The sequence below is a fragment of the Ipomoea triloba genome, chromosome 15 (assembly GCF_003576645.1).
Source record: "Ipomoea triloba cultivar NCNSP0323 chromosome 15, ASM357664v1".
Lineage (NCBI taxonomy): Eukaryota > Viridiplantae > Streptophyta > Magnoliopsida > Solanales > Convolvulaceae > Ipomoea > Ipomoea triloba.
The window spans coordinates 1,322,022-1,348,281 of NC_044930.1; the positions used below are offsets into that span (position 1 = coordinate 1,322,022).

The following is a 26,260-nucleotide window of genomic DNA, read 5'->3' on the forward strand; positions in this document are numbered from 1 at the left end:
TTAAAAAAAAAAAAAAAAAAAAAAAAAAGATGAATCTCTAATGGCATGAAGATGAAAATTAAATTAATATATGGCTTGTTCTTAACATTTTTTATAAATTAAATAGTATGGAAAAAAAATGCTAATGTAATTAAAACAGTTAAGTGGCTGCAATCCCTCATCAAAGTTGAATTGAATCCCTCATCAGACCTACTCCTAATACATAGCATAGCATACCATATAGCATGTTAAGAACAAGAAGACATGGATGAAAGAAGTGGAATGCAATATACATTTGCAGAGTTTACACAGTGCATACCATCGAATAGCGATTGCAAATTTCTCTGCAAATTTTCATAGCACATTTAATCGTGCTGTGGCCTGTGGGTGCTACAACATAGCATTTCATTTGATTTTGATATATAGTTTTCTTTGCCTAAAATTGTACACAATTACAGACACGGGTATCAACAACCTAAACTACAAAGCATTCAAGTGGCATGGTGTATATCTATGATACACACCACGAAAAATTAATCTACACCTCATTTATATATGTACCTACCCTACCAGGTATACACTGGGTTTTCCACTTCAGGGGGCAGAAGATGGAGATCGTTAGAATGTTCTTTGTTATAGTCCCGCGTACCTGGAATAGCGCCAGTGCACAACCTCAGAAACTCATTCCCCGTGAGACAATAATGGGCGAATGCCAAGCTACCATCGACCATTTCTCCCAGGTTGGGCATGGAAGTTGATTTCACAATGCCCTTCTGGTTTCTTCTGTCTAGAAGCATTTCGTTGTTCAAGATCTTGTCGAGGTCGGAAAATTCTAGGAATCTTTGCGTGGCAGCCTCCCATGAGAGCTTATATCTCTGCTCGGGGGTAAGAGGCTGAGGCTCGCTGGACATTGCTTCTTTAATTTTGACTACGAACTCTTCTGGTGACTTGTATGTCAAGCAGTTGGGGAATGTCCTGAAAAACTCGTTTGATGGGTGGTCGGCACAAACAACAAATTTACCCATGGCAAGAGCCTCAGCTGTTGCGGTACACAGCACATCACTCACACTGGGATTTATAAAGACCTTGTAACTGCAAGTAAAAATGGTGTAAATTAGAACAGGTAAAAGAAGGCACTCAAGAAAAAAGTTAGTAGCTATGACTAAGCATCATTCGTGCATGGAGAATTCATAATTCATTAAATCCATTCCATTTTTATGTGTGGGTAAGTGATAACCTGGGTCAGTTAATGTCTCTATAGCTATGTTGCACCATTATTGAAGAAGACAATTAACAGATCTGTGTATTGCCTTAATATTATACAAGGTTCTATATGTCTTACCCATGAAGAGAATCATCAGCATGGTCTCTGCCTTTCATAAAGTTGACATTTAGATTCAACCGTTTAGCTGCGCTCTGAACTTCATGAGCATCTTCCCCGTTTCCAAAAGCATCCAAGTTGAAGCCGTCGAGATCCTTTTTGTGCTTTGATAGGAGATCAATCAACTCTCTGTACCCCTTTGCCCAAACCATCTTGCCTAAGAAATATGCTCCTTTTGAGAAAACCTGCTCTCCACGTTCCCGGTCAGCAGCAATTTTATCTCCAATCTTCAGAAACTTTGGATTGACACCATGAACATTGCATATAGTGGACTTTGGTAAATCTTGTGTTGCAGCAGAAAGGCGGAGAACCTAATTGGAAAAAAAAAAGTCATTTTAAGTGATTATTCTTTATAGAATATGTTTAATGACCTGTTATGGAATTATGCAATGAATGCCAACAAATTTGGGTTACAGCAGTACCTTGTGGCAGTACACTCTTGTGACCCAATTATTTATATGTTTAACAAAGAAAGCTTGCAAAGCCCCATTCTTCTCTCTCTTGATATACTCCAAGTAATTTGTGTGAACAATACCAACCACATGGTTAAATTTATCCGTCCAGCGTTTACCATGATGGTACCAGTTTAGATGTTCTGGCTCCTCCAAGATTGCAATATCAGCATCCTTTGATGGAATGAACTGAGTAGTATCTCCAGCAGGTATTATACTCCGCCTTGATTTTGAGAACTTAATGAGGAAAAAAACATAAGTCTAAACATTCGCATAATTCGTGGCTTAGAACGGTATAATCCAGCAAATTCATCAAGAAGACAGGAACTAACCTTTGCAGGATAAAACGAGATCTTGAAATCGGTCTTAAAACCAATCCTCTCCTCAAGCCAGTTGCGCATATAATTTTCTTGCTCTTCTGCTGAACTAAACGTGAGATTGTTTGGATAAACCAGCTCTTGGTCAGATTTACAAAGCCATGGAACCAACAATGTGACATTCTGCTTCGCAGTGTTGGCCAAATAAGCAGCTCGGAACAGTGGGTTTACAGCTGTTCCAGTCATCCAAGGAAGGCTAGCAGTTGTGATTATGGATACATGCCTTTTACCATCTGAATGGTTCCTTTTTGTTGAATCAGTCCAAAAGCCACCTTCATAAGAATGACCTGTGCTTTGTAGAACAGTGGCAATTCTTAAATCCAGCTCATCAGAAATACTATCACTTGCAACGATTAAGGACTCTCCTTCAGGTAAAGACTGTAACATCTGGTTCTTGCGTTTACTGAATAAATTCTCCACTATCTTGTCTGATATTCCTGCGACAGTGCCATCAAATCAAACACTCAGAGAATGTTGGCATGGCAAAGACAAGGAGCACAAACCAGAATTACCATAAAAGAAAGACTAAAGTTGAGAAGGAAATGTGTACCTCTTGTAATTCCAAGCTGATCCAAAAAGGGGCTGGACTGTCTTACCAAATAAGCCAACAATTCTGGCACATCCAATGGTGGCACTTCCTGCATAATGTGAACTCCAGGGTAAGGAGATACTCGTCTACTGTAATTAACTTTAATAAGCGAAAGCAAGGTATTCATCAGTTTATGAGTGTTTATCTAATTTAGTAGCATGGAAAATTTTCCATTTTCCAACTCCATTTTCTCACTTTTTCATTCTCCAAAAGTGGGCTAACTTGGAGATTCACAAATGTTTTCTAAAGCCTATATTCAGAGAAGCTATTTTTTAAAATATTTGCCTTTTATCTACTTGGTCGAAACAAGCACCAAATTGTGCAGGCTCATGTGCTCACTAGTTGTACTCAATTTACAGCATTGTTATCCTTTGCAACATAAAGATGCCAATGCTAACTCAAACTGGAGTATATAGTTCAAGAACTGCAAAAACAGATTGGTCATCTTGTATACACAAAAGGATTCATCAATTGATTGCTCTAGGGTACAACTCTTAAAAGATCTGGATGCACTATGGAAAGGAGTCCATAAAATAATTAAAGAATTTGATAAGAAACAAACCTTTGTTTCCTCTGGCTCCTTGCAAATTGATTTCTGCAGAAATATTAAACAATTAAAAAAAGAAATTCACTTCAATCTCAGAGCAGTATGTAAGATCAAGTTTCAGATACAGTATATTAGCCACCAGAACTGTGCAGTTACGAATATCAGGACGTATTTTCATAAGAATTGTACATATATCTCATAAACTTTAATCTGGACAATGCTTTGAAGAAACCAGGTCTGTCCAGGAGTGATAAGCAGCAGAATAAAATGTATCACAGCAAATGAAGGCAGTATCGGCGGTGATGGAATAAAAAGAAACTCAGCAATCAATTTGCCAAGTGTTCACAGCTTACAAGTAGTCAAGTACAAATGCATATTCAGCTCTTAGGCACCATAAAATCTGATACTTATTTGTTTGTCCATATAAAATTTATGCAACATTTCTAGTGCCAATTTTTACAGTTCCATATATCAACTATACAAGCATCCTCAAAGCCACTCAAGTTACCTAGCCACCTCGGTCCCTAGCTACATATGTAATCAAATTTCTTTGCAAAACCTATGATATTGGGAAATGTGAAAGCTGTTCACAAGGATGGATCCCATCCATTCTAAAGCTATAGCGCTAGTTAAACCCAAGTGTGGCATTCTGTTTCACCACAAAAGTCAATTCAACTATTTTTGTACTGTGACAGGCTAATATGCAATTGTGACACATTACTCCATCGGATTTTGATATCTGAAAAGCAAGAACTTGCTGATACTAAAAAGCAACCTACAAATACCTTGACATGCATCACTTTGTTAAGCCCAAGAGAAAATATTGCCTAACATACTTCCAGCAAAAATATATCTCTAGTATCCCATTTAAGCTTTTATTCCTCCCATACAAAGCTTCAACCACCATCTCCACAGCACAGACAAACAAGCTTATATTTTATTCTAAGAAAAATTATATAAAAATAAAATAAGAGGGAGAGAGAGAACAGGATTCTAGAGAATATATTTTTGCAGTGGAATTGAACAGGTGGAGAGAATGATTAACAATAATACATAAATAATTGAAACCTGGCTGAATTGATTATTAGGCATCTAGCCACAACCTCTTGAAATTTGACTATACTGAACCTTACCTAATTTAAGCTACATTATACTAAATCCAGTATCTAGAGTCTAGACTCTGAAAAGATATAGCTTAAAACTCAGGATTGCCGAAATTCAACACATAGCAATCCAACATTCAAAAGTATAAAATAAATGATGTTATACTAGCAAGCAGCAAGAGTAAAAATTACTTACCAGACTTGATTTTACTTTCTCTACGAATTCGCTATTCTTAATCCCTTCCAGAATCTCCGCCGGTGAAGAGCTTGTAGTCTTGAGCTCTGCCTCAATCTCCTTACACCGCGTCTGCAAGGCTTTAATTGGCTCCCAACTGGATTCCCCGGAGTGGCCTTCCTCCTTTTCCCCTCCTTCCGTGAACCTCAGCCGCCTCCTCCACGTCCTCCACCTCTCACTCTCGCTCTCCTCCTCGAAATCCGGCGCAATCGCGTTCCTAAACGCTGACAAGTCAATCCGAAGCTTCCCTTTCGTGCCCCACTTGAAGTCCGGCGACGAGTACGCCCTCCGAAACTCCGAAATCTTCGGGCGGAGCTTCTTAACGAACTCGATCTCTGCCGGAGTCGTAACAGCCGACGCCGTAACTGTCGGGACAGTAAACGAGGCGGAGTTAATGAAGTGCTCCACCCCCTGGTCGGCAAGTTTGAAGATGGAGTTAGCTCGGTTCCTGAGAAGCTCAATATCCGCGTCGGCTGAGGTTCGCATCTCCCGCAAACCCTTGGAGATGAACGACACGATCGAGGCGGAACTCGCCGTCCCCGTCCCCGGCGCCGTCCTCGCCTCCGCCGGCTTAATATTAATCATAATCGTTTTTTCTATTTCCCCACAATCAAATTCCGATCAGATTAACCCAAAATTCACTCACTAGGGTTCTCGGAGAATTCGAGTTTTGGTTTGGGGGAAATGAAAACGATTCCGGGGCGGCTTAGGATTTAACGGCTAGGATTTTTTGTGGCCAATTTTTTCCACTTATTTGGGGTTCCCTTCCTACGGTCCTGGGCAAAGGAGAGACACGTGGTTGAACACGTAAGATCAGTCCGTGTTGAATATAGATTCGCGGGAGATGATGTGGAGCCCCGGAATCCGTTGACGTGTTTTCGTTCACGTGAGTTGGATAACGATGTGGGTCCATGTGGCATTTTACGCATGGGCTAGCTTGTACTTTCTCGGACGCTTCTTCTCGTCAGCTACTCACTTTTGTCCCAACTCCTCGAACATTCCACTAGAATATTCTGGACCCGAGACACGAATATGCAACGCCAAACTTTCTTTCTATTGAACATTCAATATATAAATTTAAACATTTATTTAGTATATAAATGGTATATTTTAGATACGAATCGACTTTACAATATAGACTCGAGTCCACAAAATAATTTGCTCCATTGAGTAATAATTGCGGCCTTGCGAGTTTCTCTTATTACAAAATTTTTTCGACAATTTTTTTAAATTGGTCAGATAATTTGCTTAATAAACCATACTAATAAGATTTCAAGTTTTGTTTCTTGTGATTAATTTTTTCCGTTTAAATCAGTTAACTATGAACAATTTAGATTGAATTATCGTTTGGAGTTCGGTACCAACATCTTTTGGCATCTCTAATGGGCTCCATTTCCAAAAGCCCAATAGACCTCTGTTTTCAATATTGTTGAAATGAGAACCGAATTTCAGCCCAATGGGCCTCTGTTTTCAATGATAACCGAATTACAGCCCAACGTCTACTTTTGGCCCATTAGAACCGACAGCCGTCGGCTTCTCACCGCCGCAATGTGACACGTGCGACTGTTCTTTCTTACCCGATCGCGAAAATCCTTAACGACGAAGAATCCGAGTCATCGGACACGACTCACGAGATGCCACAGGGGCATAACCGTAATTGGAAAGGATGGGATGTGCCATCCTCGCAAAATGGAACACTATAACGCTTCCTATTTCATCAATTTCTTCTTTTTTCTTATTCTTACGCAGTTTATATTTGTGCAAATTTCTTCTTTTTCTTAACAGGGTAATTCAGATCAGAAGCTGAAGTGGGGAAGATGGGGTTGCTTTCCAACAGGTATGGATTCAATTTTCAATCGAACTTCTTATAAATTTCTTTTCTTTTTCCTTTTTACCCAGTTTTATCGGTTTATGATTCTGGGTTTCCTCGTTTCTTGATCGAAACATACACAACAGAGTTGTTAAGAGCAGCCTTAAACCTGGGGATCATATATATTCATGGCGCACAGCTTACATTTATGCTCATCATGGTCTGAACCTCTCTTTCCCTCCCTCTGTGCGCGTGGTTTTGTGTTTAGTCTTGTGGTTTTGCTATCCTTAGTATCTGATTTTTAAAAAACAGCAAGTAATTTTGAGGAAAAATGAGAACTTTTATATGGCTGCACTGCTAATTAGATGTTGCTGCTAAATGGGTATTGATTGCTTGGTAAAAGCTTGATAGGCTAAGTATTATTATAAAGATTTGATCTTTTCTTTGTGGGAGATGGTGGTTGTTGGGGGAAGGTAGATTTCAGGATCCCTTGAGGAGAGGAAATAGAACAATTAGGTAAATTACCCCTAACTCATAGGCTCAAACCAAGAAAGTAAATAGGCCAGGAATTGAACTTAGAAACTTCTAATTACCGAGCCAACAGTTTGACTAACTTGGCTGGGATAAATCTATCCAACATAATTCAGACATAAATAACTGTAAATGGATATGCATTATGAAGTATTGTATATGGATCACCTTGCTCTAAGTCTGAGTTCCTCAATTGCTTTTATGGCTGTACTTCTACAAGTTTATTGTGGACTGTCACTGTCCTCGTTTAGAGATCCTGCGCTGATTTTACTTCATCCAGGAAATGTATAAATTTTCCTTCTGGATAGGCAAATTTTTATGCATGGGGTTGTGATTATAGATGTTTCATTTAGGATTGTGGTTTAGCTTGGAATTGTTCCCCCTTTTTGCCTCATCGATGTTTCTGTTATGACATTTGCTGTCAAATTTTTGAGCATCACCATGAACAAATTTTCAGTCAATTTCAATATCTGAAATGCCATTGAACCTCCGTTTTCCTTCATCTAGTTTCTTAGCAATATAATCTTTGGCTTTACAATTTCAATAGACATGAGGATGAAAATTGAAAAGTCTAGTCTTTGACAGGTATCTATGTTGGGGATAATAAAGTTGTCCACTTCACTAGACACGGTCAAGAAGTGGGAACCGGGACTGTGTTGGATCTCCTCTTGGTGAGCTCGGGACCTGCTCGGACTCGTGTGCCTTGTACCACCTGTACCCCACTGGGAGATGGTCACGGGGTTAGCTTGTCGTGTTTGGACTGCTTCCTTGCTGGTGGTGTTCTGTACCGCTTTGAATATTCAGTCAGCCCTGCTCTCTTTCTCGCGAAGGCGCGGGGAGGAACTTGCTCTCTCGCGGTCTCGGATGAAGATGATGTCGTGGTGCACCGGGCGAACTACCTCCTCAGAAACGGCTTTGGGTGCTACAACGTGTTCAAGAACAACTGCGAAGATTTCGCTATCTACTGCAAGACAGGGCTGCTTGTGCTCGACCAGAGCACAATGGGGCAAAGCGGGCAGGCTGTGTCTATAATTGGCGGGCCTCTGGCAGCCGTTCTGTCCACGCCGTTGCGCCTCGTCACCACCAACGTCTACGGGATGGTGGCCATGGCTGTCGGGGTATACTGTGCCAGCCGCTATGCTGCTGATATTGGCATGCGTGGAGACGTGGTCAAGGTGAGCGTTGAGGATCTTACGAGGAGGCTAGCAACGGGCCTGTATCAGGTTCTTGAACCAAGTCTCCCCGCTTTGCCAGCTCCGGCCGCCACCGGGGCTTTGCCAACTCCGGCCGCCACCGGGAATTTGCCAACTCCGGCCGCTACCGGGGCGTTGCCAACTCCGGTTGCTACCAGCTAGAAATACTATTTAGCTTGCATGAAGGGTGGAAATATGTGCTAATATATGCTATAGAGATTTGCATTGTTGCCTGTAGTATACTCTATATAATACTATTTGTAATGATTCATTAGTTTCAATGAGACTTGAATCTAAAACCTATTATAAGGACGAAAACAACTCAGATATTACTCGGCCCGTATAAAGTGTCGAGTTCAAAACTTATAAATTACTTTCTATGTTTCATTTTATATGTTGTGTGTTATTTATTGGTCGGATTAATTGTTTTTTCGTTTGTTTTAGTTATTGGAATTGTGATCATATTGAATATATTGTTTCTAAGTTTTAAGAATTTGTGAATACAATGAAGGTTATTAAAAACTGTGAATTTTTAAAATGTAAATTGTGAACATTTAGTATGTAAATTGTGTATTTTTGAACTCGATTTACCGAATAATTTGCCTTCGCTTTCAATCTAGGCTCCAAAAACCTTTTCATGGGCTCCAGCCTCCAATTATTTCTTAGATCCACTCTCTAAGAGCATCTTTATTAGTGGAGTTATTACGCGGTTTTTGAGAAGTTTTTGTAAGTGTGATTATGAAAGATAAAATGAGAAGGGAGGAAAAAGAGGAAAAAAAATTAAAACAAATCTAATTTAAAATAATAATAATAATTTTGCAGAGTTGTCAAGCGCGCCTGACGCGATTGTACGCGTCCGTATGGGCGCTGTTGTGCATGAAACGTGCACATCAGCAACTGTTTGTGAAGTCAGAAATTACTGTGCTAAAAAGTAAAAAATACCCTTAGATATGAATCCAAAGTCTTTCTCTCATCGCTTCTTTCCCTTCCACCTCAACACCTACTGTACCAAAAATCACCAAATATGTATTGGTATAGATGCTCTAACCCAATATGATCTTGAACTCTGGCTCTCCATTCCTCCATCAACTAAATAGACTCATCAATGATCAAAACAAAGTAAGCATGGCTGGCACCATGTCATGGGAACACAGGCCAATCTCATTCATGTGCTATAAATGTTTTTATATTTCACATATTTCATTTTATTTCATCGATACAAATTATGTAAATAAAGTATATATGACAATTAGTGAAAATATCAATTCAATGAAATTGAAAGAATTACAACACTACTTTTTTTAAGAGTAAAGTATAATATATTAATGGTCAAAGATTTCAAATCTGAATCTAAATATGATCTTCTAGAGTTCTAGTGCAACCCACAATCATCATAATAAACTCATAACCTTGACCGCATGGACATTTCAATTGGTCACAAGAATAAAGTTTAGAAAGAAAGATTATGGATCAAGTCTTACCAACCAGCAACCTCTCCCCTATATTTAGCTGAGTGAGATATTATGATTAACATCCTCCCAATAACTGGGATACGGAATTTAATCTTTTGGAAAAAAATAAACACATAATCTTCAGCAATCTAGGAAATGGAGATTATTATTGTATATTTATAATTATATTTAATTTTTGAAAGTGATTAGAGGGCCCCCTTAAATAATACTGTAGTACAAACAAAAAGCTTTCATGGTCATCATAATTGTTTGCACTCTTAAACTGTGGCAGAAGGAACCAAAAGCCAGCATTGCACCGCCCTTCCTTGCAAAAGCTAGTGTCATCATTCAATTTTAAAAAATAATTTTTTAATAAAATTTTTAACTAATACATACATTATAAATATAAAAGTAAATTATTTGTCCAAACTCAACATGTCAATTTGAGAAGAAGTTTTACAAGCTGGACTAGGTAATTAAAGCACATTTCACCGATTAACTTACCATAACTAGACAAGTGGCATCATCTTTTATCGCTCACAAAAGGTGAATTTCCTCAGTCCAAGAGTCCCCACACACCGACTCATCCTTAGCAGTCTCTTAGATATGAAGACCAGTACTCGATGCTAACAAGGAACCCACTATATTGGTATAATTCTCACACTTTTACACTACAACTATCAAACCCCGATTCTATGTCAATATGTCATTGCCTACTGCACGATCTATCAATATTGACCAGTCTGCCAAAAGTACTATTTAATTTTACGTGGCACTTATAATCTAAACGATACACTCTTACACAAATCTTGCTCACCGAATCTTTTTGCTCTGAGACGAACTAACAACTGAGTTGGTCGAACAATTGGATTAATAACCATAAAATTACGTCAAATGCACTTTCTCGTAAATCAAAGAATACTTTTGTCCCACCAATATTAAAATTATTTTAATTCAGAGATTAAGAATGGGATATGAAGGATGCATGCAAAAGATGAAGTATAGCTAGGGACATGATGTACATGGTGTGTTTGGAAGGTGAATGTATCATCCATCCAATATGTAAGTAGAAAAATGAATTATTGGAGTATAATTAATTATTGCATCACATGCAAAGTACCCAAAATAATTATGTATTTTGTTTTTGGTTTCTTCACGGCCAGCCAAAGGAATGAAACCTTACAAAAGAATACTACCAAACTTAACTTCTAACCTTGTTGAATTGTCTTGTCGACAATAATAAATTCATTTATTTATATTTATATAATTAAGAACATATCTGTATATTATATATATTTCTCTTTATTAATTAAACAAATTTAAAAATGAAATTTATAAGATTTTGTCTGGGACAAATTAATAATTAAAATTAAAGTTAAAAAAAAAAAAAAGTTTGACTGTTTGTTCTGTTCATGGGAGATGCTGCACAAAAGCCAAAGAAAAGAACTATGCATGTGACAAGATGCCACAAAATCTCTATCTTTTTTTCTAAATCCAAAACTTGCTTTTCTAATGCATCTTTATGTCCATTCTATTGTGGATTACTTGCAGTTTTAATCCTTTAAAATAGGTAAAGAATTCTCCATCGTAATTTGCGTGCTATTACAAAAAAACGAAACCAATAACCTAAAGGTTTAGTAGTTCTCCCATACGAGAGTTCAAGGGTTTGAGCTCCAGTGGGCCGATATTAACTCGTTGTATTTCAGTAAGTTGGAAAAGTAGTTATGAACAAACATTCAGACTCTTTGGTGACCAAATGTGAAAAGTATATAGTATATGATGTATCTTCTTCCATCAATGCATGCAAGCCATTGATGCATTCCATGCACTGTTGTACTATAAATGTTACCTTGATGACTCTCGTGCTCTGTCTTTACTCTTTACATGTGAAAATTCTCTGAGATATCTTTAAGGACAGACAGTTGATATCATATGCTGCATTCATGCCTAACTAAATGCCTTAATTTCTTCAGCTTCTTTTGTGATCTTTTTGACCTTACAAATGTTAACAGAAAGTAGAAACTAAAGAAAACATGATTTGTCTGCCGCAAATCACTGCTCTGGTCTTGGTTTCATCACTTCCTCTTCAAGCCTTTGAAGATGCTGTCATTTTCTTTTTCATTTTTATTTTTTGTTTGAGTGACGAGAAAAACCCGCAGTGCCTTGTGACCATAGCTGGTAAAAGACTACAATGAGGTAAACCACGGACTTAAACCCAGAAAACCAATAAAGGTTTAACTTGTAATCTTATGATTATCAAGTTAACAGTTGAATTAACTTAAAGATTGTCTCGATATGTCCCTTTCGTTCTTTAATTTAAGAAATGTTTTGCTTTAAAGTTTTACTGTCACATTGTGTCATTGTCTACCAGTTATTTAGTATTTAGTACGTTCTGTAGGTGGATATTTCTATATTAAATTACCAAAAATATCTTACCAAATCCCAATATTTTACTCCAATTTTTGTTTTTACAACTCACAGAGTCACAGTGCTGTGGTTATCTTCAGAGCTGCATTGTACTACTGTTATATGAGTGTTTCTCACTCCAATTATGGCCCCTCTTTGAGGTTCTCTATTTCAGTATCTGTCATTTTTGGGGCCAACTGTGATCTGAAGTTCATGTTATCTACCATCCCAACACCCTAGATTTGACATATGGGGTTTTCAAGAAACACCCACTCTTTATGAGGTCTCATTGCATGCAAAGTTGAGCTTCAGAGTTGAGAGAGCATCCATGGAGGCCACTGCTTGCCGGTTCTTGATATTCCTGTCTCTTATTTCAGCTGTTTGTGGTGTTACAGACCCGAATGATTTGGGAATTTTGAATGATTTGAGAAAGGGTTTGAAGAATCCTGAGCTTTTGAAATGGCCTGCAAAAGGGGATGACCCTTGTGGGCCTCCAACATGGCCACATTTGGTGTGCAGTGAGGGGAGAGTGGAGCAGATTAGTGTTATGGGTTTAGGGTTGGAAGGGCCTTTGCCTCAGAACTTGAATGGGTTGTCAAAGCTGACACATTTGAGTCTGCAGAACAACAAATTCAGTGGAAAGTTGCCATCTTTGAGTGGGTTGTCTGAATTGCAGTATGCATATCTTGATTTCAATAGATTTGACACAATCCCTTCAGATTTCTTTGATGGGGTTGTGAATTTGCAGGTTTTGGCATTGGATGGGAACCCTCTGAATGCCACTAATGGGTGGTTATTGCCAAATAAGTTGCAAGATTCAGCTCAATTGACTAATCTTACACTTATGAACTGCAATTTGGGTGGCCCTTTGCCTGAATTCTTGGGCAGTATGGCCTCATTGGAGGTCTTGTTGCTATCCATGAATCGCCTCTCGGGGCCTCTGCCGGAGAGTTTCAGAGGCTCTATGTTGAAGATGCTCTGGTTGAATGACCAGTCAGGTGAAGGGATGAATGGTCCAATAGATGTAGTTGCCACTATGGGATCACTCACTAGTTTATGGCTTCATGGCAACCAATTTTCAGGCAAAATCCCAGAGGGTATTGGGAAATTGGCTTACTTGCAGGATCTAAACCTAAATACTAACAATCTTGTTGGTCTGATTCCCAGTAGCTTAGTAGATATGCCCTTAGGTCATCTTGATTTGAACAATAATCATTTCATGGGTCCTATGCCAAAGTTCAAGGCTCAAAATGTTACCATGAAATCCAACCCCTTTTGCCAGACCCTACCTGGTGCCCCTTGTGCCCCAGAAGTTATGGCCCTTCTGCAATTCCTTGATGCCATGAATTACCCATTGAACCTTGTTGATTCATGGTCAGGCAATGACCCCTGTGGCGCGGATTGGCGGGGAGTTAGCTGTGATGCTAACCATAAGGTCAGTATCATAAACTTGCCTAAGTTTAATCTTTCTGGTAGCTTAAGCCCTTCCATTGCAAACCTTAGTTCTCTTGCTCGCGTGTTTCTTGAATCGAATAATATCTCTGGACCGATTCCAAAAACTTGGACCGGGTTGAAATCTTTGGTGGTGTTGGATTTGCGGGATAATAACCTCTTGCCTCCTGTGCCACACTTTAGTGATTCTGTTAAGCTTGTGTTGAGTGGAAACTCTCTGCTGAATTCTAATCATTCGGGTGCTAGCTCCTCGAGAAAAAACGACACCTCCTCTCGAGGCTCACAATCATTATCGCCATTGCCATCATCACCATTGTTACCTCATAAAGGATCAAACAGTGGTGATGCAGCTCCATATGTGGTGGAATCACCACAAAACAGAAGATCAGATAAGTCTAAGATAGTTGTGATTGTGGCCCCTCTTGCCTGTTTTGTGATTTTGGTGTTTCTAGCTTTGCCACTCTCAATTTATGCCTATAAGAAGAGTAAAGACAGTCCCCCCTCTCTTGTGATTCATCCTAGAAATCCATCAGATTCAGATAACATGATCAAGATTGCTGTTGCCAATAACACGAGTGGCAGTCGTTCCACGTTAACTGGAAGCGATTCCACGAGCACACACGGTAGCGAGTCTCACATGATCGAATCCGGCAACCTAGTCATATCAGTTCAAGTTCTTAGGAACATAACCAAGAACTTTTCCCCCGAAAATGAACTTGGGCGGGGCGGTTTTGGAGTGGTCTACAAAGGTGAATTAGAGGATGGATCAAAAATTGCAGTTAAAAGAATGGAGTCTGGGGTGATTACAACCAAAGCCTTGGAAGAATTCCGGTCTGAGATCGATGTTCTTTCCAAAGTTCGCCATCGCCACCTAGTATCTCTTCTAGGATACTCAGTACAAGGCAACGAAAGACTCCTCGTTTATGAGTACATGCCTCAAGGCGCTCTCAGCAAGCACCTTTTCCAGTGGAAGAGTCTGAAGTTAGAGCCTTTATCTTGGAAACGGAGGCTAAACATCGCGTTGGATGTTGCTCGAGGCATGGAGTATCTTCACACACTGGCACATCAAAGCTTCATACACCGAGATCTCAAGTCCTCGAATATCTTACTTGGAGATGATTTCAGAGCCAAAGTATCGGACTTTGGCCTAGTGAAACTCGCCCCTGATGGAGCAACGTCTGTTGTCACGAGGCTGGCTGGAACATTTGGTTATCTAGCACCCGAATATGCAGGTACCATTCTCTTCGATTTCTCCCTTGATTGTATAAATGTGCTATGAAACTTTATGTCTGTATGGTTTATGTTTCATTATCTGTTAGAACTGCACATTATTCGTGTAATTGTGTTAGAATGTCAGGCCTAATACAAATCGAAGAACTGTTTTGGCTCACTTGATTGAAATTTGCTTATTTGATTCAGTTACTGGCAAAGTCACCACGAAAGCAGATGTTTTCAGCTTCGGTGTTGTGCTAATGGAGCTGTTAACTGGACTAATGGCACTCGACCAGGACAGGCCCGAGGAGAGCCAGTATTTGGTGTCGTGGTTCTGGAGCGTGAACTCGAGCAAAGACGGGCTGTTTGCAGCCATTGATCCAGCGCTGGATGCCAAACAAGAAACGCTCGAGAGCATTTCCACGATAGCAGAACTCGCCTGCCACTGCACTGCTCGAGAGCCTAACCAGCGGCCCGACATGGGGCATGCTGTGAGCGTGCTCTCCCCGCTCGTCGAGAAATGGAAGCCTCTCGACGATGACACGGAGGAGTACTGTGGCATCGACTACAGCCTCCCGCTTAACCAAATGGTGAAGGGGTGGCAGGAAGCCGAAGGGAAGGACTCGAGCAGCATCGTGGGCCTCGACGACAGTAAGGGCAGTATCCCAGCAAGGCCTACTGGCTTTGCAGAATCCTTCACCTCAGCTGATGGTAGATAGAGATGATGTGAGGTACTTTGCCCCCAATTCCCATTTGATTCAGATGATAAAGCCTTTTCATTGTTCAATTCTCTCTTTTGTTCTGTGAGATCATATGAATGATTGATTGTATTTATGCAATTGTCCATTTCTTGGGAAAATTGTGAAATTTCAATTCAAAAGCTTTGAGTGTATGAATTGTAGACTGCAATTTCCATGAGATTGAGATGCCTTTGGCTTGCAGAAACAACCATAAGCCTGTAATCATGTGCTCTACTCATCTTCAATTTAGTTTCTATACTATTCATACAATAATTAGATAAAAGTACATTATTTTTTAACTAAAAATACATTATTTTATATACTATCAAAAAATCTATATTCAATACACAAATAATGTATTTTTAATATATTAAAAATGTATCTTGTATTCATGGTTCATATGAGGATTATGGTACATAGAAAAATTTGCCAAAACCTCCTCGGTAGCCACTTCACCACCTAGCATGAGGTCCCGTATTACAATGTATTTTTATTTTCTTTTTTCAAAAAAAAAAAAAAAAGGAGCATGAGGGTCCCGTGCTGATCACTCCCGCAGTTATGCATTGGACCCGGGTCAAAATACACTATTTATATATATTTAATTTTCACAATTTACATACTGAATGTTCACAATTTAAATTGTGACTCTTTAGTATATAACATTGTGAATATTCAGTATGTAATTGTGAATATTCAGGGTATAAAAATTATGAACATTTAATATATAAATTGTGTATTTTTAACTCGGGTACACGTAATAATGTGCCTCATCACTCTCATCAAGGCCTACTGATTGACCATTCTAGGCATGTGTCCCAGTACGGCAGTACCCTCATCCATCAATATCTATAGGTCTAATCATAAATATATACAAATGAGAATTAATTCGGAAAAAGTGTTACATATGCTATTAACTTTTTTAGGGTGTGTAATTAGCCTACTAAACAATAATAATAAAAACAAAGACTTTACAAGATTTCAATTTATCTTTTAACATGACTATTCTAAGAAAATAGCTTATGATAATAAAAATAAAACATTTATAAGAAGGTCGATCCTTATATTATTTTTAGACTACCTACAAAAATTGCAATGAAGGACAAAAAAAAAAAAAAAAGAAGAAGACATGTAAACCTTAAAGATTAGCACAACTCAATATAGCCAAACTAATCTTGTACTACAAATGTTGATTAATATTATAGTTCTATTGTAATATATAAATATAAATTGTACACTTAAATAGTCAGTTCATCGTTTCAACATAACAATTTAGTATTTTTTTTATGTATAAGTGACGAAAGTAATATTATATAAAATATATAGAGGCAATTAATATGAGCTCATGACATCCAAATAAAATAGTAGCACCATATGTATGCAACCTCCTAAATGTTTGGTCATGTAACGTGCAATGCATAGACTATGGAGATGGAAATGAAAGATAGATCTCATCAATTAATAAACAAATAAATATATGGTTTGTGTGAGTAGTTTAAGAAGTTATTAGTCGCCACTCATCAGATGAAACAAGCGTACAAGAAAAGGATGGGCAACCGTTGACATTTAATAAAAATTTTCCACAACCCAACTTCCAAACAACGACTTAGTTATAACGTTGCAGAAAATTACTTTTTTATTCACATTACCATCCCATGATCCTACTCACTCATGTAAGCTCCAAATTAATATATTGTCCCACCGAGAACAATCTCAACCAAATTGATTAAATAATTGACTTGATAATCATAAAAAATTTTCAAATTAGACACCATGTGGCTGGGAGCTGTCTATTGCCTTTCTTGATTTGAGTTAGTCAGTTGTGGGCAACCCAAACTGGTGTACTTCTTTGTGGTCGTTTGTTGGTTAAGGTCATAAGGCGAGGTTTATCTGGAATGCACATTCAGGTAGCGGTTATGGACAATTCTAAAAAAGAATTAGTCGTTTTACTATAACAGTTTTTGATGTACAACTAAACTTATTGGCAAATCAAAATATACGCAATTCGTTGATAGTACGTGAGAACTCTCGAGATTACAGTGCAGCCCTTTATTAAGTAGAGTATAAAAAAAAGGAGGAAAAGACAAAAGAGGATAATGGAATCTTACATTTGATCAATCTATTTCATGTAATTAGCTAGCGTTGACTATAAAACATTTGGAACCTTAGAGAAACAACTTCTTTTTTTTGGCCCATCCAATACCATCATGGCTGACCAACAAACCAAAACCACCTTCATAATCTTCCCTTCAAGCCAGCTCTTCATCATCATACCCAAACTAACATGAACAACACCACCGTCGGCCCCGTCCCCGACGCCTCCGGCGGGTTTTTAGGCTCTGGACACATCGGCGGTTTCGGCTACGGGATCGGAGTCTCCGTCGGAATTCTCTTGCTCATCACAACCATCACCTTAACGTCATATTTCTGCACCAAAAACCACGCCGCCGACTCCACGATGACGAGGCGGCCGCCGAGGAACAATGCGGCGTCGGCCGCCGGGCAAGATTCTCAGAACTGCGTGGTGGAGATTGGGTTGGACGAGGCAACGTTGTTGAGCTATCCGAAGATGTTGTTCTCCGACGCCAAAGTCAACCACAAGGACTCCACGGCCACCTGCTGTTCCATCTGCCTTGCTGACTATAAAAATTCGGATATGCTAAGGTTGTTGCCGGATTGCGACCATCTTTTTCACCTCAAATGCGTTGACCCTTGGCTCCGGCTCCACCCCACTTGCCCCGTCTGCCGGACCTCGCCGTTCCCGACCCCGCAGTCAACGCCGCTGGCTGAGGTTGTCCCCCTTGCCAGCAGACCAGGCGGCTAAGTCATTCTGATTTACCCATTCACTATCCACTCCAGACCGTGAGAGCCGCAGTCAACGCCGCTGGCCAAGGTTGTCCCCTGGCCAGCAGACTGGCGGCTAAGTCACTGATTTACCTCTTCGGGTAATGTGATGATCTTTTTCTCCAGAATTTCCTGTGTCTATAGGTGTTTTTTTTGGGATCAAATTAATGATAGAATGCATTGTATTGAAATTAAAGAAAATTTTCGATTTATATTTTCGTAGGTTTAATTTCTTTGTTATTTGGGTTCTCCAATTTATGAAATTATTGATTTATTATGTTTTAGTTTTCTGATCGATTCAGTCTAGCTTTCTTGCTATATACGTCTTCGTAATTAACGAGGATCATGTTTAATTATTTAAGATCAGATCACGGTGATGATTAATTTAATTTAATTTGGGAAGCAGCCTTATAAATATACCATGCAAGTTGGTATATACATTATTGTTATGAACTTATGATCATTTCTTTGTTTATATACAGCAAAAATAGGAAGGAATTGGTTGTATTGGAAAGTGATTTTTTTTTTTTTTAAACATTGGAAAGTGATTAATAACTACTCAATTGACTAATCAATGTTTTTTTTAATATAAATTTGAGTCCCAAACTTAATGTCATTCATCTCTTGTCCCCAAAATGAGCGAAGAAGGTAACTTGCAAGAATATATTTAGTGTAATTAATGTGACATGACATTAAAAAAAAAAAATGTAGTCTTAGAGATGGCAGGCATAGGGGGTTTAGTTCGTGATCATCAAGGATGATAGATTATTGGGTTTACCGTTAAGACTTAAGATTGAGTGGACTTAGGGAGGATCTTTGATTAGTGAAGGCTAAAAATTGTAATAGTCAAAGTGGAATTTGATCGATCTTAAAGTAGTAGTGAAGGTGATCAAGGGTGACATGGGAGCGGATTAGATTAAGGAGTGTCTACCCTCTGATCCTACTGAAATATATAGGCAACTATTGAAACGTTAACGATCCCATAGGACCTTATATGTTAAGAGAAGAAAATAAATATGCAGACAAACTGTTGGCTAATCTTGGGTAAAGGTTAGACTTGGCTACTTTGATGCTGGAACAATCTTTAGATGATATGATGAATTTTTTTCAAATAAACAAAACCGGTACACCAACACCAAAAATTAAAATACAATGCGCATAATATCGGTTCATAAGTACTTTTTCAACCTATTAAAGCACAAGAGTCAATATCGGCTCCACTAAGGTTTAAACCCCCCTTCTATATGGAAGTGCAATTGAATGCCACTAGACCACACGGTCTTGGCTAACAAGCTAAAGTTACATAGAAGTTAATTTTAAAAATCATTGAAGTTGAAGATTCAATTAAGCACAAAAAAATGTTTATGACTAAATAAAAAAGATTGCTAGTTAGATAAAGATTAAATTAAGTATTAATACCAATTTATCATTACACATTAAAAATTAGAGACAACTAAATCTCACACACACAAACCACACACAGGCACACAGATTCAAGCCCAATTTAAACTTTAATAAACTATAAACATGTACACTATGGGCTAGGAAGGCCCATGGTGTGGGAACAAATGTTAGCCTTGGAGAGGCAAATTATACCACGATCAAGGCATGTCTTACATTATAGATTCTAGTTCAAAAATAATTTTCAAATTTTGTATTTGTAGTTGATATATTTTGTACTTGCAGTTGACCGTTAACTGTAAATATATAATATTTTAATAAACGTATAAAATTTTTGTATCAAGATTCACAGTGCAATATGAATTCTGTGTTGGTTATAACTATTGATGAACAAAGATGAATATTGGATAATGTACAAAAACTCATTTCACCTAACTCAATAATATATTAATATATACTCCGTAAAACTCATGCCCAATCTATTCAACCATCTCTTTTGAGGTTTTGTATATTTATTTATATTGGTATGTTTTCTCACGTTTCAAGAAAAGATATATATTCATTGTTAATTCTAAAAAAGACACATTTTTTAAGGTTGTGAATTGCCACCTAATGTACGATTGCCTCCTTCCAAGAGTGATTAAAAATTTCCGTTTTTCCTTGTACGATTGTCCCATTGCCCAACCGCCTGAGAGAACCGGTACCGTCTTCTTCATCAAGCTTTCCGACTGTCTTCTCTTATTAATCGCGCTCTCTCTCTCTCCCTCAAACATGCACAGAATCACAGATAATCTGATCTTCCATGGCGATATCATCAAAACCTGTCGTTTCCCTTTTCTTCTCTCTCTGCGTCTTCTTTCCTTTGATTTCAGCAGCGCCCACGGACATCAAGTATTGCAGTAAGCTAGCTCTTCTTTTCTGTCGTCTTCTTATTTGGGTTTTAGCTGTTTTCCCGTTTCCCAGATGCCCAGCAACAGGGACTTTGATTTTAGCGGTTTGTTTCGGATTTGACATCGTAAAAATCTTATCTTTGTGGTTAATTTGCCCAGAAAAGTGAACCCTTTTGACAGAACAGGTTTAACAACGTTGTATGATTGAATTTCATGTTAATAATTCGCTTGAAAATATATATATATATATATATATATATATATATATATATATATATATATATATATGTGCAGGCGAGACAAACTATGCCGTGAAGGTGACCGGAGCTGATATAACACCTTTTCCGGTGAAGAAAGGCGAAAACGTCACTTTCACTCTCACTGCTTTCACAGGTGATGCCACTATTTTACAATTTTTTTTAAATCACGAGAAAACTCGTACTCACTGTTCGAAGGTGTTTAAGCAGTAAATAAATCTAATTTTACTATATTAGCTAGTAAAAGATTATAAGAAAGTAAAATCATCTAAGAGTTTAAATCAAAAAATTCAATAAGTCACTCTAGTGATACTTACCTATTAAACTTGTCATTTTAATGAGTTTTAAAAATATTATTTCTTATAGAGTTGATGTTGGATTATATGGATACTATTGTTTTTGTTGGATCCAATCAAGAAAGTTCCTCTAATTGCATGACTAGAAGTTTGGGATGGATTTTCCCTTGCAGATAAAGGAATGTCTAGTGGAAAGCAAGTGATAAGTGTCCTATACTATGGAATTGATGTCTACGATGAGACTAATGACATTTGTGAAGTGACATCTTGCCCTATCAATGCTGGTACTTTCGAATTATCACACACTCAAAAATTGCCTGCATATGCGCCCACGGTAAGTACTCATCTATGCAATTTCATTTTAATCCTCTTGGGGTACTTGAATTGGCATTGGGGGAGGGGGAAAGGGAGCCACATAGGACACCGAAGAAGGGTAAAATAGTCATTTATAATACAGTATTTGCGCATCCATTGAGGTTTGAATCCACAGCCTCCGATATAAAAGAACAATTTGGTATCACTGGATCACAAGATCATTAGCAAATTCCATGGAGTTTGGTAGAAATGGAATTACAATTCCATCCTACAAAACACCCCACTAGCATTGTCTCGCCACTTACTTATTTTATGGCTTTGCCACTGTGTTTTGGCTTGGCGACTTTCTTTTGTCTTTATAGATCTTTTAAGTTGACAATGCTTGGAAAATACAGGGTGATTTCGGTCTTAGAATGACAATGCTGGATGACGAGGATAAAGAGTTGACATGTATTACCTTTGACTTCAGTATCGGCGTTGGCCTTGGACTTATTGCAAAATCCAAGGGAGTTCGTTCAAATTTTCTCATGTAACATGCCACGATCATGCTTTGAATTGCAAGAATAAATGGATTTGAACTTATGTTTTGTTACTTATCTTCTATGTAGTCATGATGTATACACTTCATTGATGGAGTGTTCATTTTGTCAGTATTTATGTATTTTTTGTTTCTAAGTGGTCCTTAACTTTTGAAGAGTACGCGTTATAATATATGCTCTAATAATTTAATTTGTCCTTAATTGATCTGTATATTTATATAAAATCACAATAAGAAAATGCTTAGCAACCCGGCAGAAATTAAGTATATACTTTCATCATGCACCAGTTAGGCAATTGTTGATTAAATAGAAAGAAAAAGAAAAAAAAAATTGTCCATTTAATTACTAATAATTACTCTTTAATTTACATTAAAAAGTATATAAAATAACTTATAAAGGTATAATACAATTTATCTTTACAGTTTACACATATTAAAATTAAAATTAGAGACAAACTAACATAGAAAATTGCATGAATTCAAGGTTTGTTTGAACTTTAAACGATGACAAACATGTACACTATGGGCTATCAAGGCCCATGATGTGAGAACAAATTATGCTTTTGTTAATGTCGAAAAGGTCTATGATGCACAAAAAATTTAAGAGTGTGGATTTTTAAAAAAAATTTACTCATATTTTTAATGAAAATTTCATGGTACTAATTGGTACCATTATATGGATGCCTCTTTGTGTACAATCTACAAAACTTTAGGGTTCTATATGGTGCAATGAAGGCATTGTGACACTTGATACAAACTCTAAAACTATTTGCATTTAGTTTTAATTGTACATGGTGCAGTGCAGTCATGTTTATTTTAACAACGTTTATGTGCAATAGCTCACAAACTACATGTAAACTTCACTAGGAAGATTTATATATCTTGTGTAACGAGCTCGACTAAGAGGGTAAATCCATGGTCTTCTAATATGATAATTATGTTTCGTCATTCAATCATTTCTTTCCGGGCTTGTATGTTTATTTATTTATTTATTTTATATTGGTATGTTTTTCTCACGTTTAAAGAAAAGATATATTCATTGTTTAAAAAAAAAAAAAACCTCATCAAGCTCTCTTCTCTTATAGCCCTTTCTCTCGCTCAAACATGCACATACAAGCAGACAACGACAGAGATGATCAACAATGGCGATATCAAAACTTGTCGTTACCCTTTTCTTCTCTCTCTCTGCGTGTTCCTCCCTTCGCTTTCAGCATCGTCGCAGCGCCCACGGGCGTCAAGTATTGCTGTAAGCTCCTCTTTGCCCTTTAATTTGTTTCTATTCACTTTTCTTCTTCTTCTCTGTCGTCTTCTTGTTTTTGGGTTTTAGCTGTTATCCCTAGCTTTTCCCAGATGCCCAGCGACAGGGACTTAGATTTTTGCTGTTTACTTCGGATTTGACATCATAAAAATCTGATGATCTTTGTGGTTAATTTGCCCCAAAAAGCTATCCTTTTTGAAACAACAGGTTTAACAACGTTGTATGCAATGAATTTCATGTTATTAATTTATTTGCAGACGAGATCGACGTCGACTATATATGCTGTGAAGGTGACTGGGGCTGACGTAACACCTTAATTGGATCAACTAAGCACTTTGTTTCTTAATTATATCACTCAATATGAACGTGATTAGTCTTATTAGGGCACGAATTTAAATGTATGTATCTCTTTTAGTTAAGGTATACTCGGAACATCTAGACATCTAGTGGTCTAACAAAAATATAGAGAGATTCTTACATCTATCAAGAAAAATGAAGAGTTCTGGGTGGAAAATGCATGGTGAATTCTCCATTCAAATGACGTTGATGATTGACGAAAAAGATGAAGAGTTGGCATGTGTCACCTTTGACTTTAACGTCGGGACGACCTTGGGCTTATTGCAACATCCATGAAGGTTCCTTCCAGATTTCTCGTGTAACATGACATGGTCAATTGGTCATACTCTGAACTTACAAGAATAAATGAATTTGAACTTATAGTTTGTTACTTATCTTCTTTGTAATCTTGATGCATACACTTCATTGATGAAGTGTTCATTTTGGCTAGTGTTTTTATGTCTTTTTTTTAAAGTGTTCTGAATTTTAAGTGGTCTTTATTTTTTGAGTCTTTTCCATAATAACGTGTGCTGGAATCCATTAAAGTGTAAAGTTCTATTTGATTCCTATTCAAAATATTTTGAGAAACCTATAAATCATGAAATTGAGTGGAATTCTTTGCTTTAGGGTGTTGACCCATAGAGACATGGCTCATGCTTTATCACCATAAAGAGTCCCAATCACTTTAATCCATAAAAGCCCAACTGCAAGAAAGAGAAAAAGAAGCTAAGCTGCTTTTGAAAATTGCAACCCTTGTGAGAGAATTATGATGGATGACACACCTTGTCCCCTCAAGATTGACATTGCTACCAATCACCCCACCAAGGTCAAATTCATTCTTACACTTCCAACTATATAAAGCCTAATATTAAGCCAATCACCCCCAAAACGTTTTTGTCTATCTCTATTTACTCCTATTATTAACATCACAATTTACTATTCATATTGATAATAAATACCCCAACTATCAATCAGTATCCAAGTGTACAAGGTAAATTCCTGCCCTAGTCGACAAACGATCACAAACAAGTAAACCAGCTTAAATTCTCTATAATTGACCTGTTTAAACTAAGAAGACAAATAAATCACTCCTATTCAGAGCTGAACTTAAAACTTTATAGTTATCAGGTGCACTTACATTTTCTTCTTACATTTTCTTCTCATACATTGTGAACCTATCTCTCATGTCATCATCAAGAGCTTTGTAAAGCAACTAAGAGCAGTGACTTTGTGTACATTACTTTCCCAACCACTGAACATTATAAAAATAAGAGAGGTCACCATCAACTTTGGCCTCTTCCATGAACCTCACTTCTCCATCTTCTTGGCTGCCTTCATATTTTTCAAAGCAGCAGTGGCAGTATAGCATTACATGCTAGTTTAATTTGCTACTGCAACATCAAATCAGGAACCCAAAAAAAAAAGATGATGAAGAGCTTGAGAGGAAGATTTCTGAGCAAATACAAATCCCTCCCAACAATGGCTTCTCTGAAACAAACCTTTCTCCCTCCCCTAAACCTCCCAACACTCCACGAATCCTTCGACAACAACAACAACATCGTCCTCTCCGAGGTTACTAAGGATGTTTTCCAGGAAGAATTTCAAGAATTGGGTTCCAGAAAGACTAAACCTTTATGCGAAGAAACTCAAGAAACCCAGAAAGAAGATGAAGAATCCCCAATGTTCCCGGAGTTTGAAGAGAAATGTCCGCCGGGAGGAAAAGAATCGGTGGTGCTCTACACGACAAGCCTACGAGGAATCAACAAAACCTTCGAGGACTGCAAAAGAATCCGGTTTTTACTCGACAGCTTTAAGGTTGTTTACCAGGAGAGAGACGTGTCAATGCACCTGGAATACAGGGAGGAGCTCTGGAACATTCTAGGCGGCGGCAGAGTCATCCCTCCGAGGTTGTTCATCAAAGGCAGGCTCATCGGCGGCGCGGACGAGGTTGTCGGATTGCACGAGAGAGGAGCTTTGAAAACACTCCTTAAAGGCATCCCTTTGGTCCCTTCTGTTTCTCCCTGTAAAGGGTGTTTGGGAATGCGATTTGTTCTCTGCTTAAAATGCCATGGAAGCTGCAAGATTTCTGTAGAAGATAAAATGGATGATGTTCCTGTTAGATGCCCAGATTGCAATGAAAATGGATTGATCAAATGCCCTCTTTGCAACTAGTACTACTATTCCTCATCTCTCTCTTCTTAATCTTGTAAATAGTTTTTTTTTCTTTTCCTATTAGTATTTCTGACTTCTTGTACTATGTTTCATGGGTATTAATCTAGTATTTCTGACTTCCTGTTTTATGTTTTATAAAATACTGACTTCCTGTTTTATGTTTTACAAAACACTAGAATCTGATTTTGTACTACAATTGTTTGTCGCTATGGTGTTTTCTTGAAGAGTTCTATTACATGTACTATCAAATCTTATTCCCTAAATTGCACTGATAAGCTACTTTTTTCATGTGAGCCCTATTGCAACTTTTGTGTGTGGGAGTAAAAGTTGGGAATAGACATAATATTATACTTTCTTGATTCTTGAAACTTGTAGAACATACCTGTCTGAATACTTAAACGACTCAATTAGATTTCGATAATTAATGAATATTTTGATTTGTACCGTCTAAACTTTGAAAATTAATGAATATTTTGATTTATACTGTTTAAACTTTGA

General features: G+C 37.8%; 6 protein-coding genes across 6 annotated transcripts; 5 read left to right on the plus strand and 1 right to left on the minus strand.

The window, feature by feature from the left end:
* Positions 1-246: 246 nt before the first annotated feature.
* LOC116006526 (digalactosyldiacylglycerol synthase 1, chloroplastic) lies at positions 247-5,384 on the minus strand. The gene is made up of 7 exons (XM_031246938.1): positions 4,625-5,384; positions 3,341-3,373; positions 2,740-2,827; positions 2,145-2,626; positions 1,783-2,049; positions 1,322-1,671; positions 247-1,071 (listed from the first exon to the last, which is right to left on the minus strand). The coding sequence occupies exons 1-7, from the start codon at positions 5,246-5,248 to the stop codon at positions 546-548; spliced, it is 2,370 nt and encodes a 789-aa protein (XP_031102798.1). The 5' UTR covers positions 5,249-5,384; the 3' UTR covers positions 247-545.
* Positions 5,385-6,319: 935 nt separating this feature from the next.
* Positions 6,320-8,589, plus strand: LOC116007675. The gene is made up of 3 exons (XM_031248413.1): positions 6,320-6,500; positions 6,620-6,693; positions 7,590-8,589. Exons 1-3 carry the CDS (start codon positions 6,481-6,483, stop codon positions 8,357-8,359), a joined length of 864 nt encoding a protein of 287 aa, XP_031104273.1. The 5' UTR covers positions 6,320-6,480; the 3' UTR covers positions 8,360-8,589.
* A 3,571-nt stretch (positions 8,590-12,160) lies between these two features.
* On the plus strand, positions 12,161-15,669 carry LOC116007149 (receptor protein kinase TMK1-like). The gene is made up of 2 exons (XM_031247750.1): positions 12,161-14,738; positions 14,926-15,669. The coding sequence occupies exons 1-2, from the start codon at positions 12,383-12,385 to the stop codon at positions 15,435-15,437; spliced, it is 2,868 nt and encodes a 955-aa protein (XP_031103610.1). The 5' UTR covers positions 12,161-12,382; the 3' UTR covers positions 15,438-15,669.
* A 1,994-nt stretch (positions 15,670-17,663) lies between these two features.
* On the plus strand, positions 17,664-18,466 carry LOC116006025 (RING-H2 finger protein ATL70). Its single transcript, XM_031246274.1, has one exon. The coding sequence runs from the start codon at positions 17,740-17,742 to the stop codon at positions 18,277-18,279; it is 540 nt and encodes a 179-aa protein (XP_031102134.1). The 5' UTR covers positions 17,664-17,739; the 3' UTR covers positions 18,280-18,466.
* A 1,991-nt stretch (positions 18,467-20,457) lies between these two features.
* LOC116006026 (putative phosphatidylglycerol/phosphatidylinositol transfer protein DDB_G0282179) lies at positions 20,458-22,189 on the plus strand. Its single transcript, XM_031246275.1, has 4 exons — positions 20,458-20,599; positions 20,885-20,983; positions 21,317-21,477; positions 21,854-22,189. The coding sequence occupies exons 1-4, from the start codon at positions 20,503-20,505 to the stop codon at positions 21,989-21,991; spliced, it is 495 nt and encodes a 164-aa protein (XP_031102135.1). The 5' UTR covers positions 20,458-20,502; the 3' UTR covers positions 21,992-22,189.
* A 2,714-nt stretch (positions 22,190-24,903) lies between these two features.
* LOC116006024 (uncharacterized protein At5g39865) lies at positions 24,904-25,971 on the plus strand. The gene has a single exon (XM_031246273.1). It carries the CDS (start codon positions 25,016-25,018, stop codon positions 25,760-25,762), a length of 747 nt encoding a protein of 248 aa, XP_031102133.1. The 5' UTR covers positions 24,904-25,015; the 3' UTR covers positions 25,763-25,971.
* The last annotated feature ends 289 nt before the right edge of the window (positions 25,972-26,260 follow it).

Excerpts from the sequence above, each read along its gene's own strand:
- LOC116007149 (XM_031247750.1), top strand. The coding sequence starts at position 12,383 with ATGGAGGCCACTGCTTGCCGGTTCTTGATATTCCTGTCTCTTATTTCA. Across the intron at positions 14,739-14,925 it reads TCTAGCACCCGAATATGCAG|TTACTGGCAAAGTCACCACG; the intron begins GTACCATTCTCT and ends TATTTGATTCAG.
- LOC116007675 (XM_031248413.1), top strand. The coding sequence starts at position 6,481 with ATGGGGTTGCTTTCCAACAG. Across the intron at positions 6,501-6,619 it reads ATGGGGTTGCTTTCCAACAG|AGTTGTTAAGAGCAGCCTTA; the intron begins GTATGGATTCAA and ends CATACACAACAG. Across the intron at positions 6,694-7,589 it reads TTACATTTATGCTCATCATG|GTATCTATGTTGGGGATAAT; the intron begins GTCTGAACCTCT and ends AGTCTTTGACAG.
- LOC116006024 (XM_031246273.1), top strand. The coding sequence starts at position 25,016 with ATGATGAAGAGCTTGAGAGGAAGATTTCTGAGCAAATACAAATCCCTC.
- LOC116006526 (XM_031246938.1), bottom strand. The coding sequence starts at position 5,248 with ATGATTAATATTAAGCCGGCGGAGGCGAGGACGGCGCCGGGGACGGGG. Across the intron at positions 3,374-4,624 it reads AGAAAGTAAAATCAAGTCTG|AAATCAATTTGCAAGGAGCC; the intron begins GTAAGTAATTTT and ends ATATTTCTGCAG. Across the intron at positions 2,828-3,340 it reads AGGAGCCAGAGGAAACAAAG|GAAGTGCCACCATTGGATGT; the intron begins GTTTGTTTCTTA and ends CACATTATGCAG.
- LOC116006025 (XM_031246274.1), top strand. The coding sequence starts at position 17,740 with ATGAACAACACCACCGTCGGCCCCGTCCCCGACGCCTCCGGCGGGTTT.
- LOC116006026 (XM_031246275.1), top strand. The coding sequence starts at position 20,503 with ATGGCGATATCATCAAAACCTGTCGTTTCCCTTTTCTTCTCTCTCTGC. Across the intron at positions 20,984-21,316 it reads CACTCTCACTGCTTTCACAG|ATAAAGGAATGTCTAGTGGA; the intron begins GTGATGCCACTA and ends TTTCCCTTGCAG. Across the intron at positions 21,478-21,853 it reads TGCCTGCATATGCGCCCACG|GGTGATTTCGGTCTTAGAAT; the intron begins GTAAGTACTCAT and ends TGGAAAATACAG.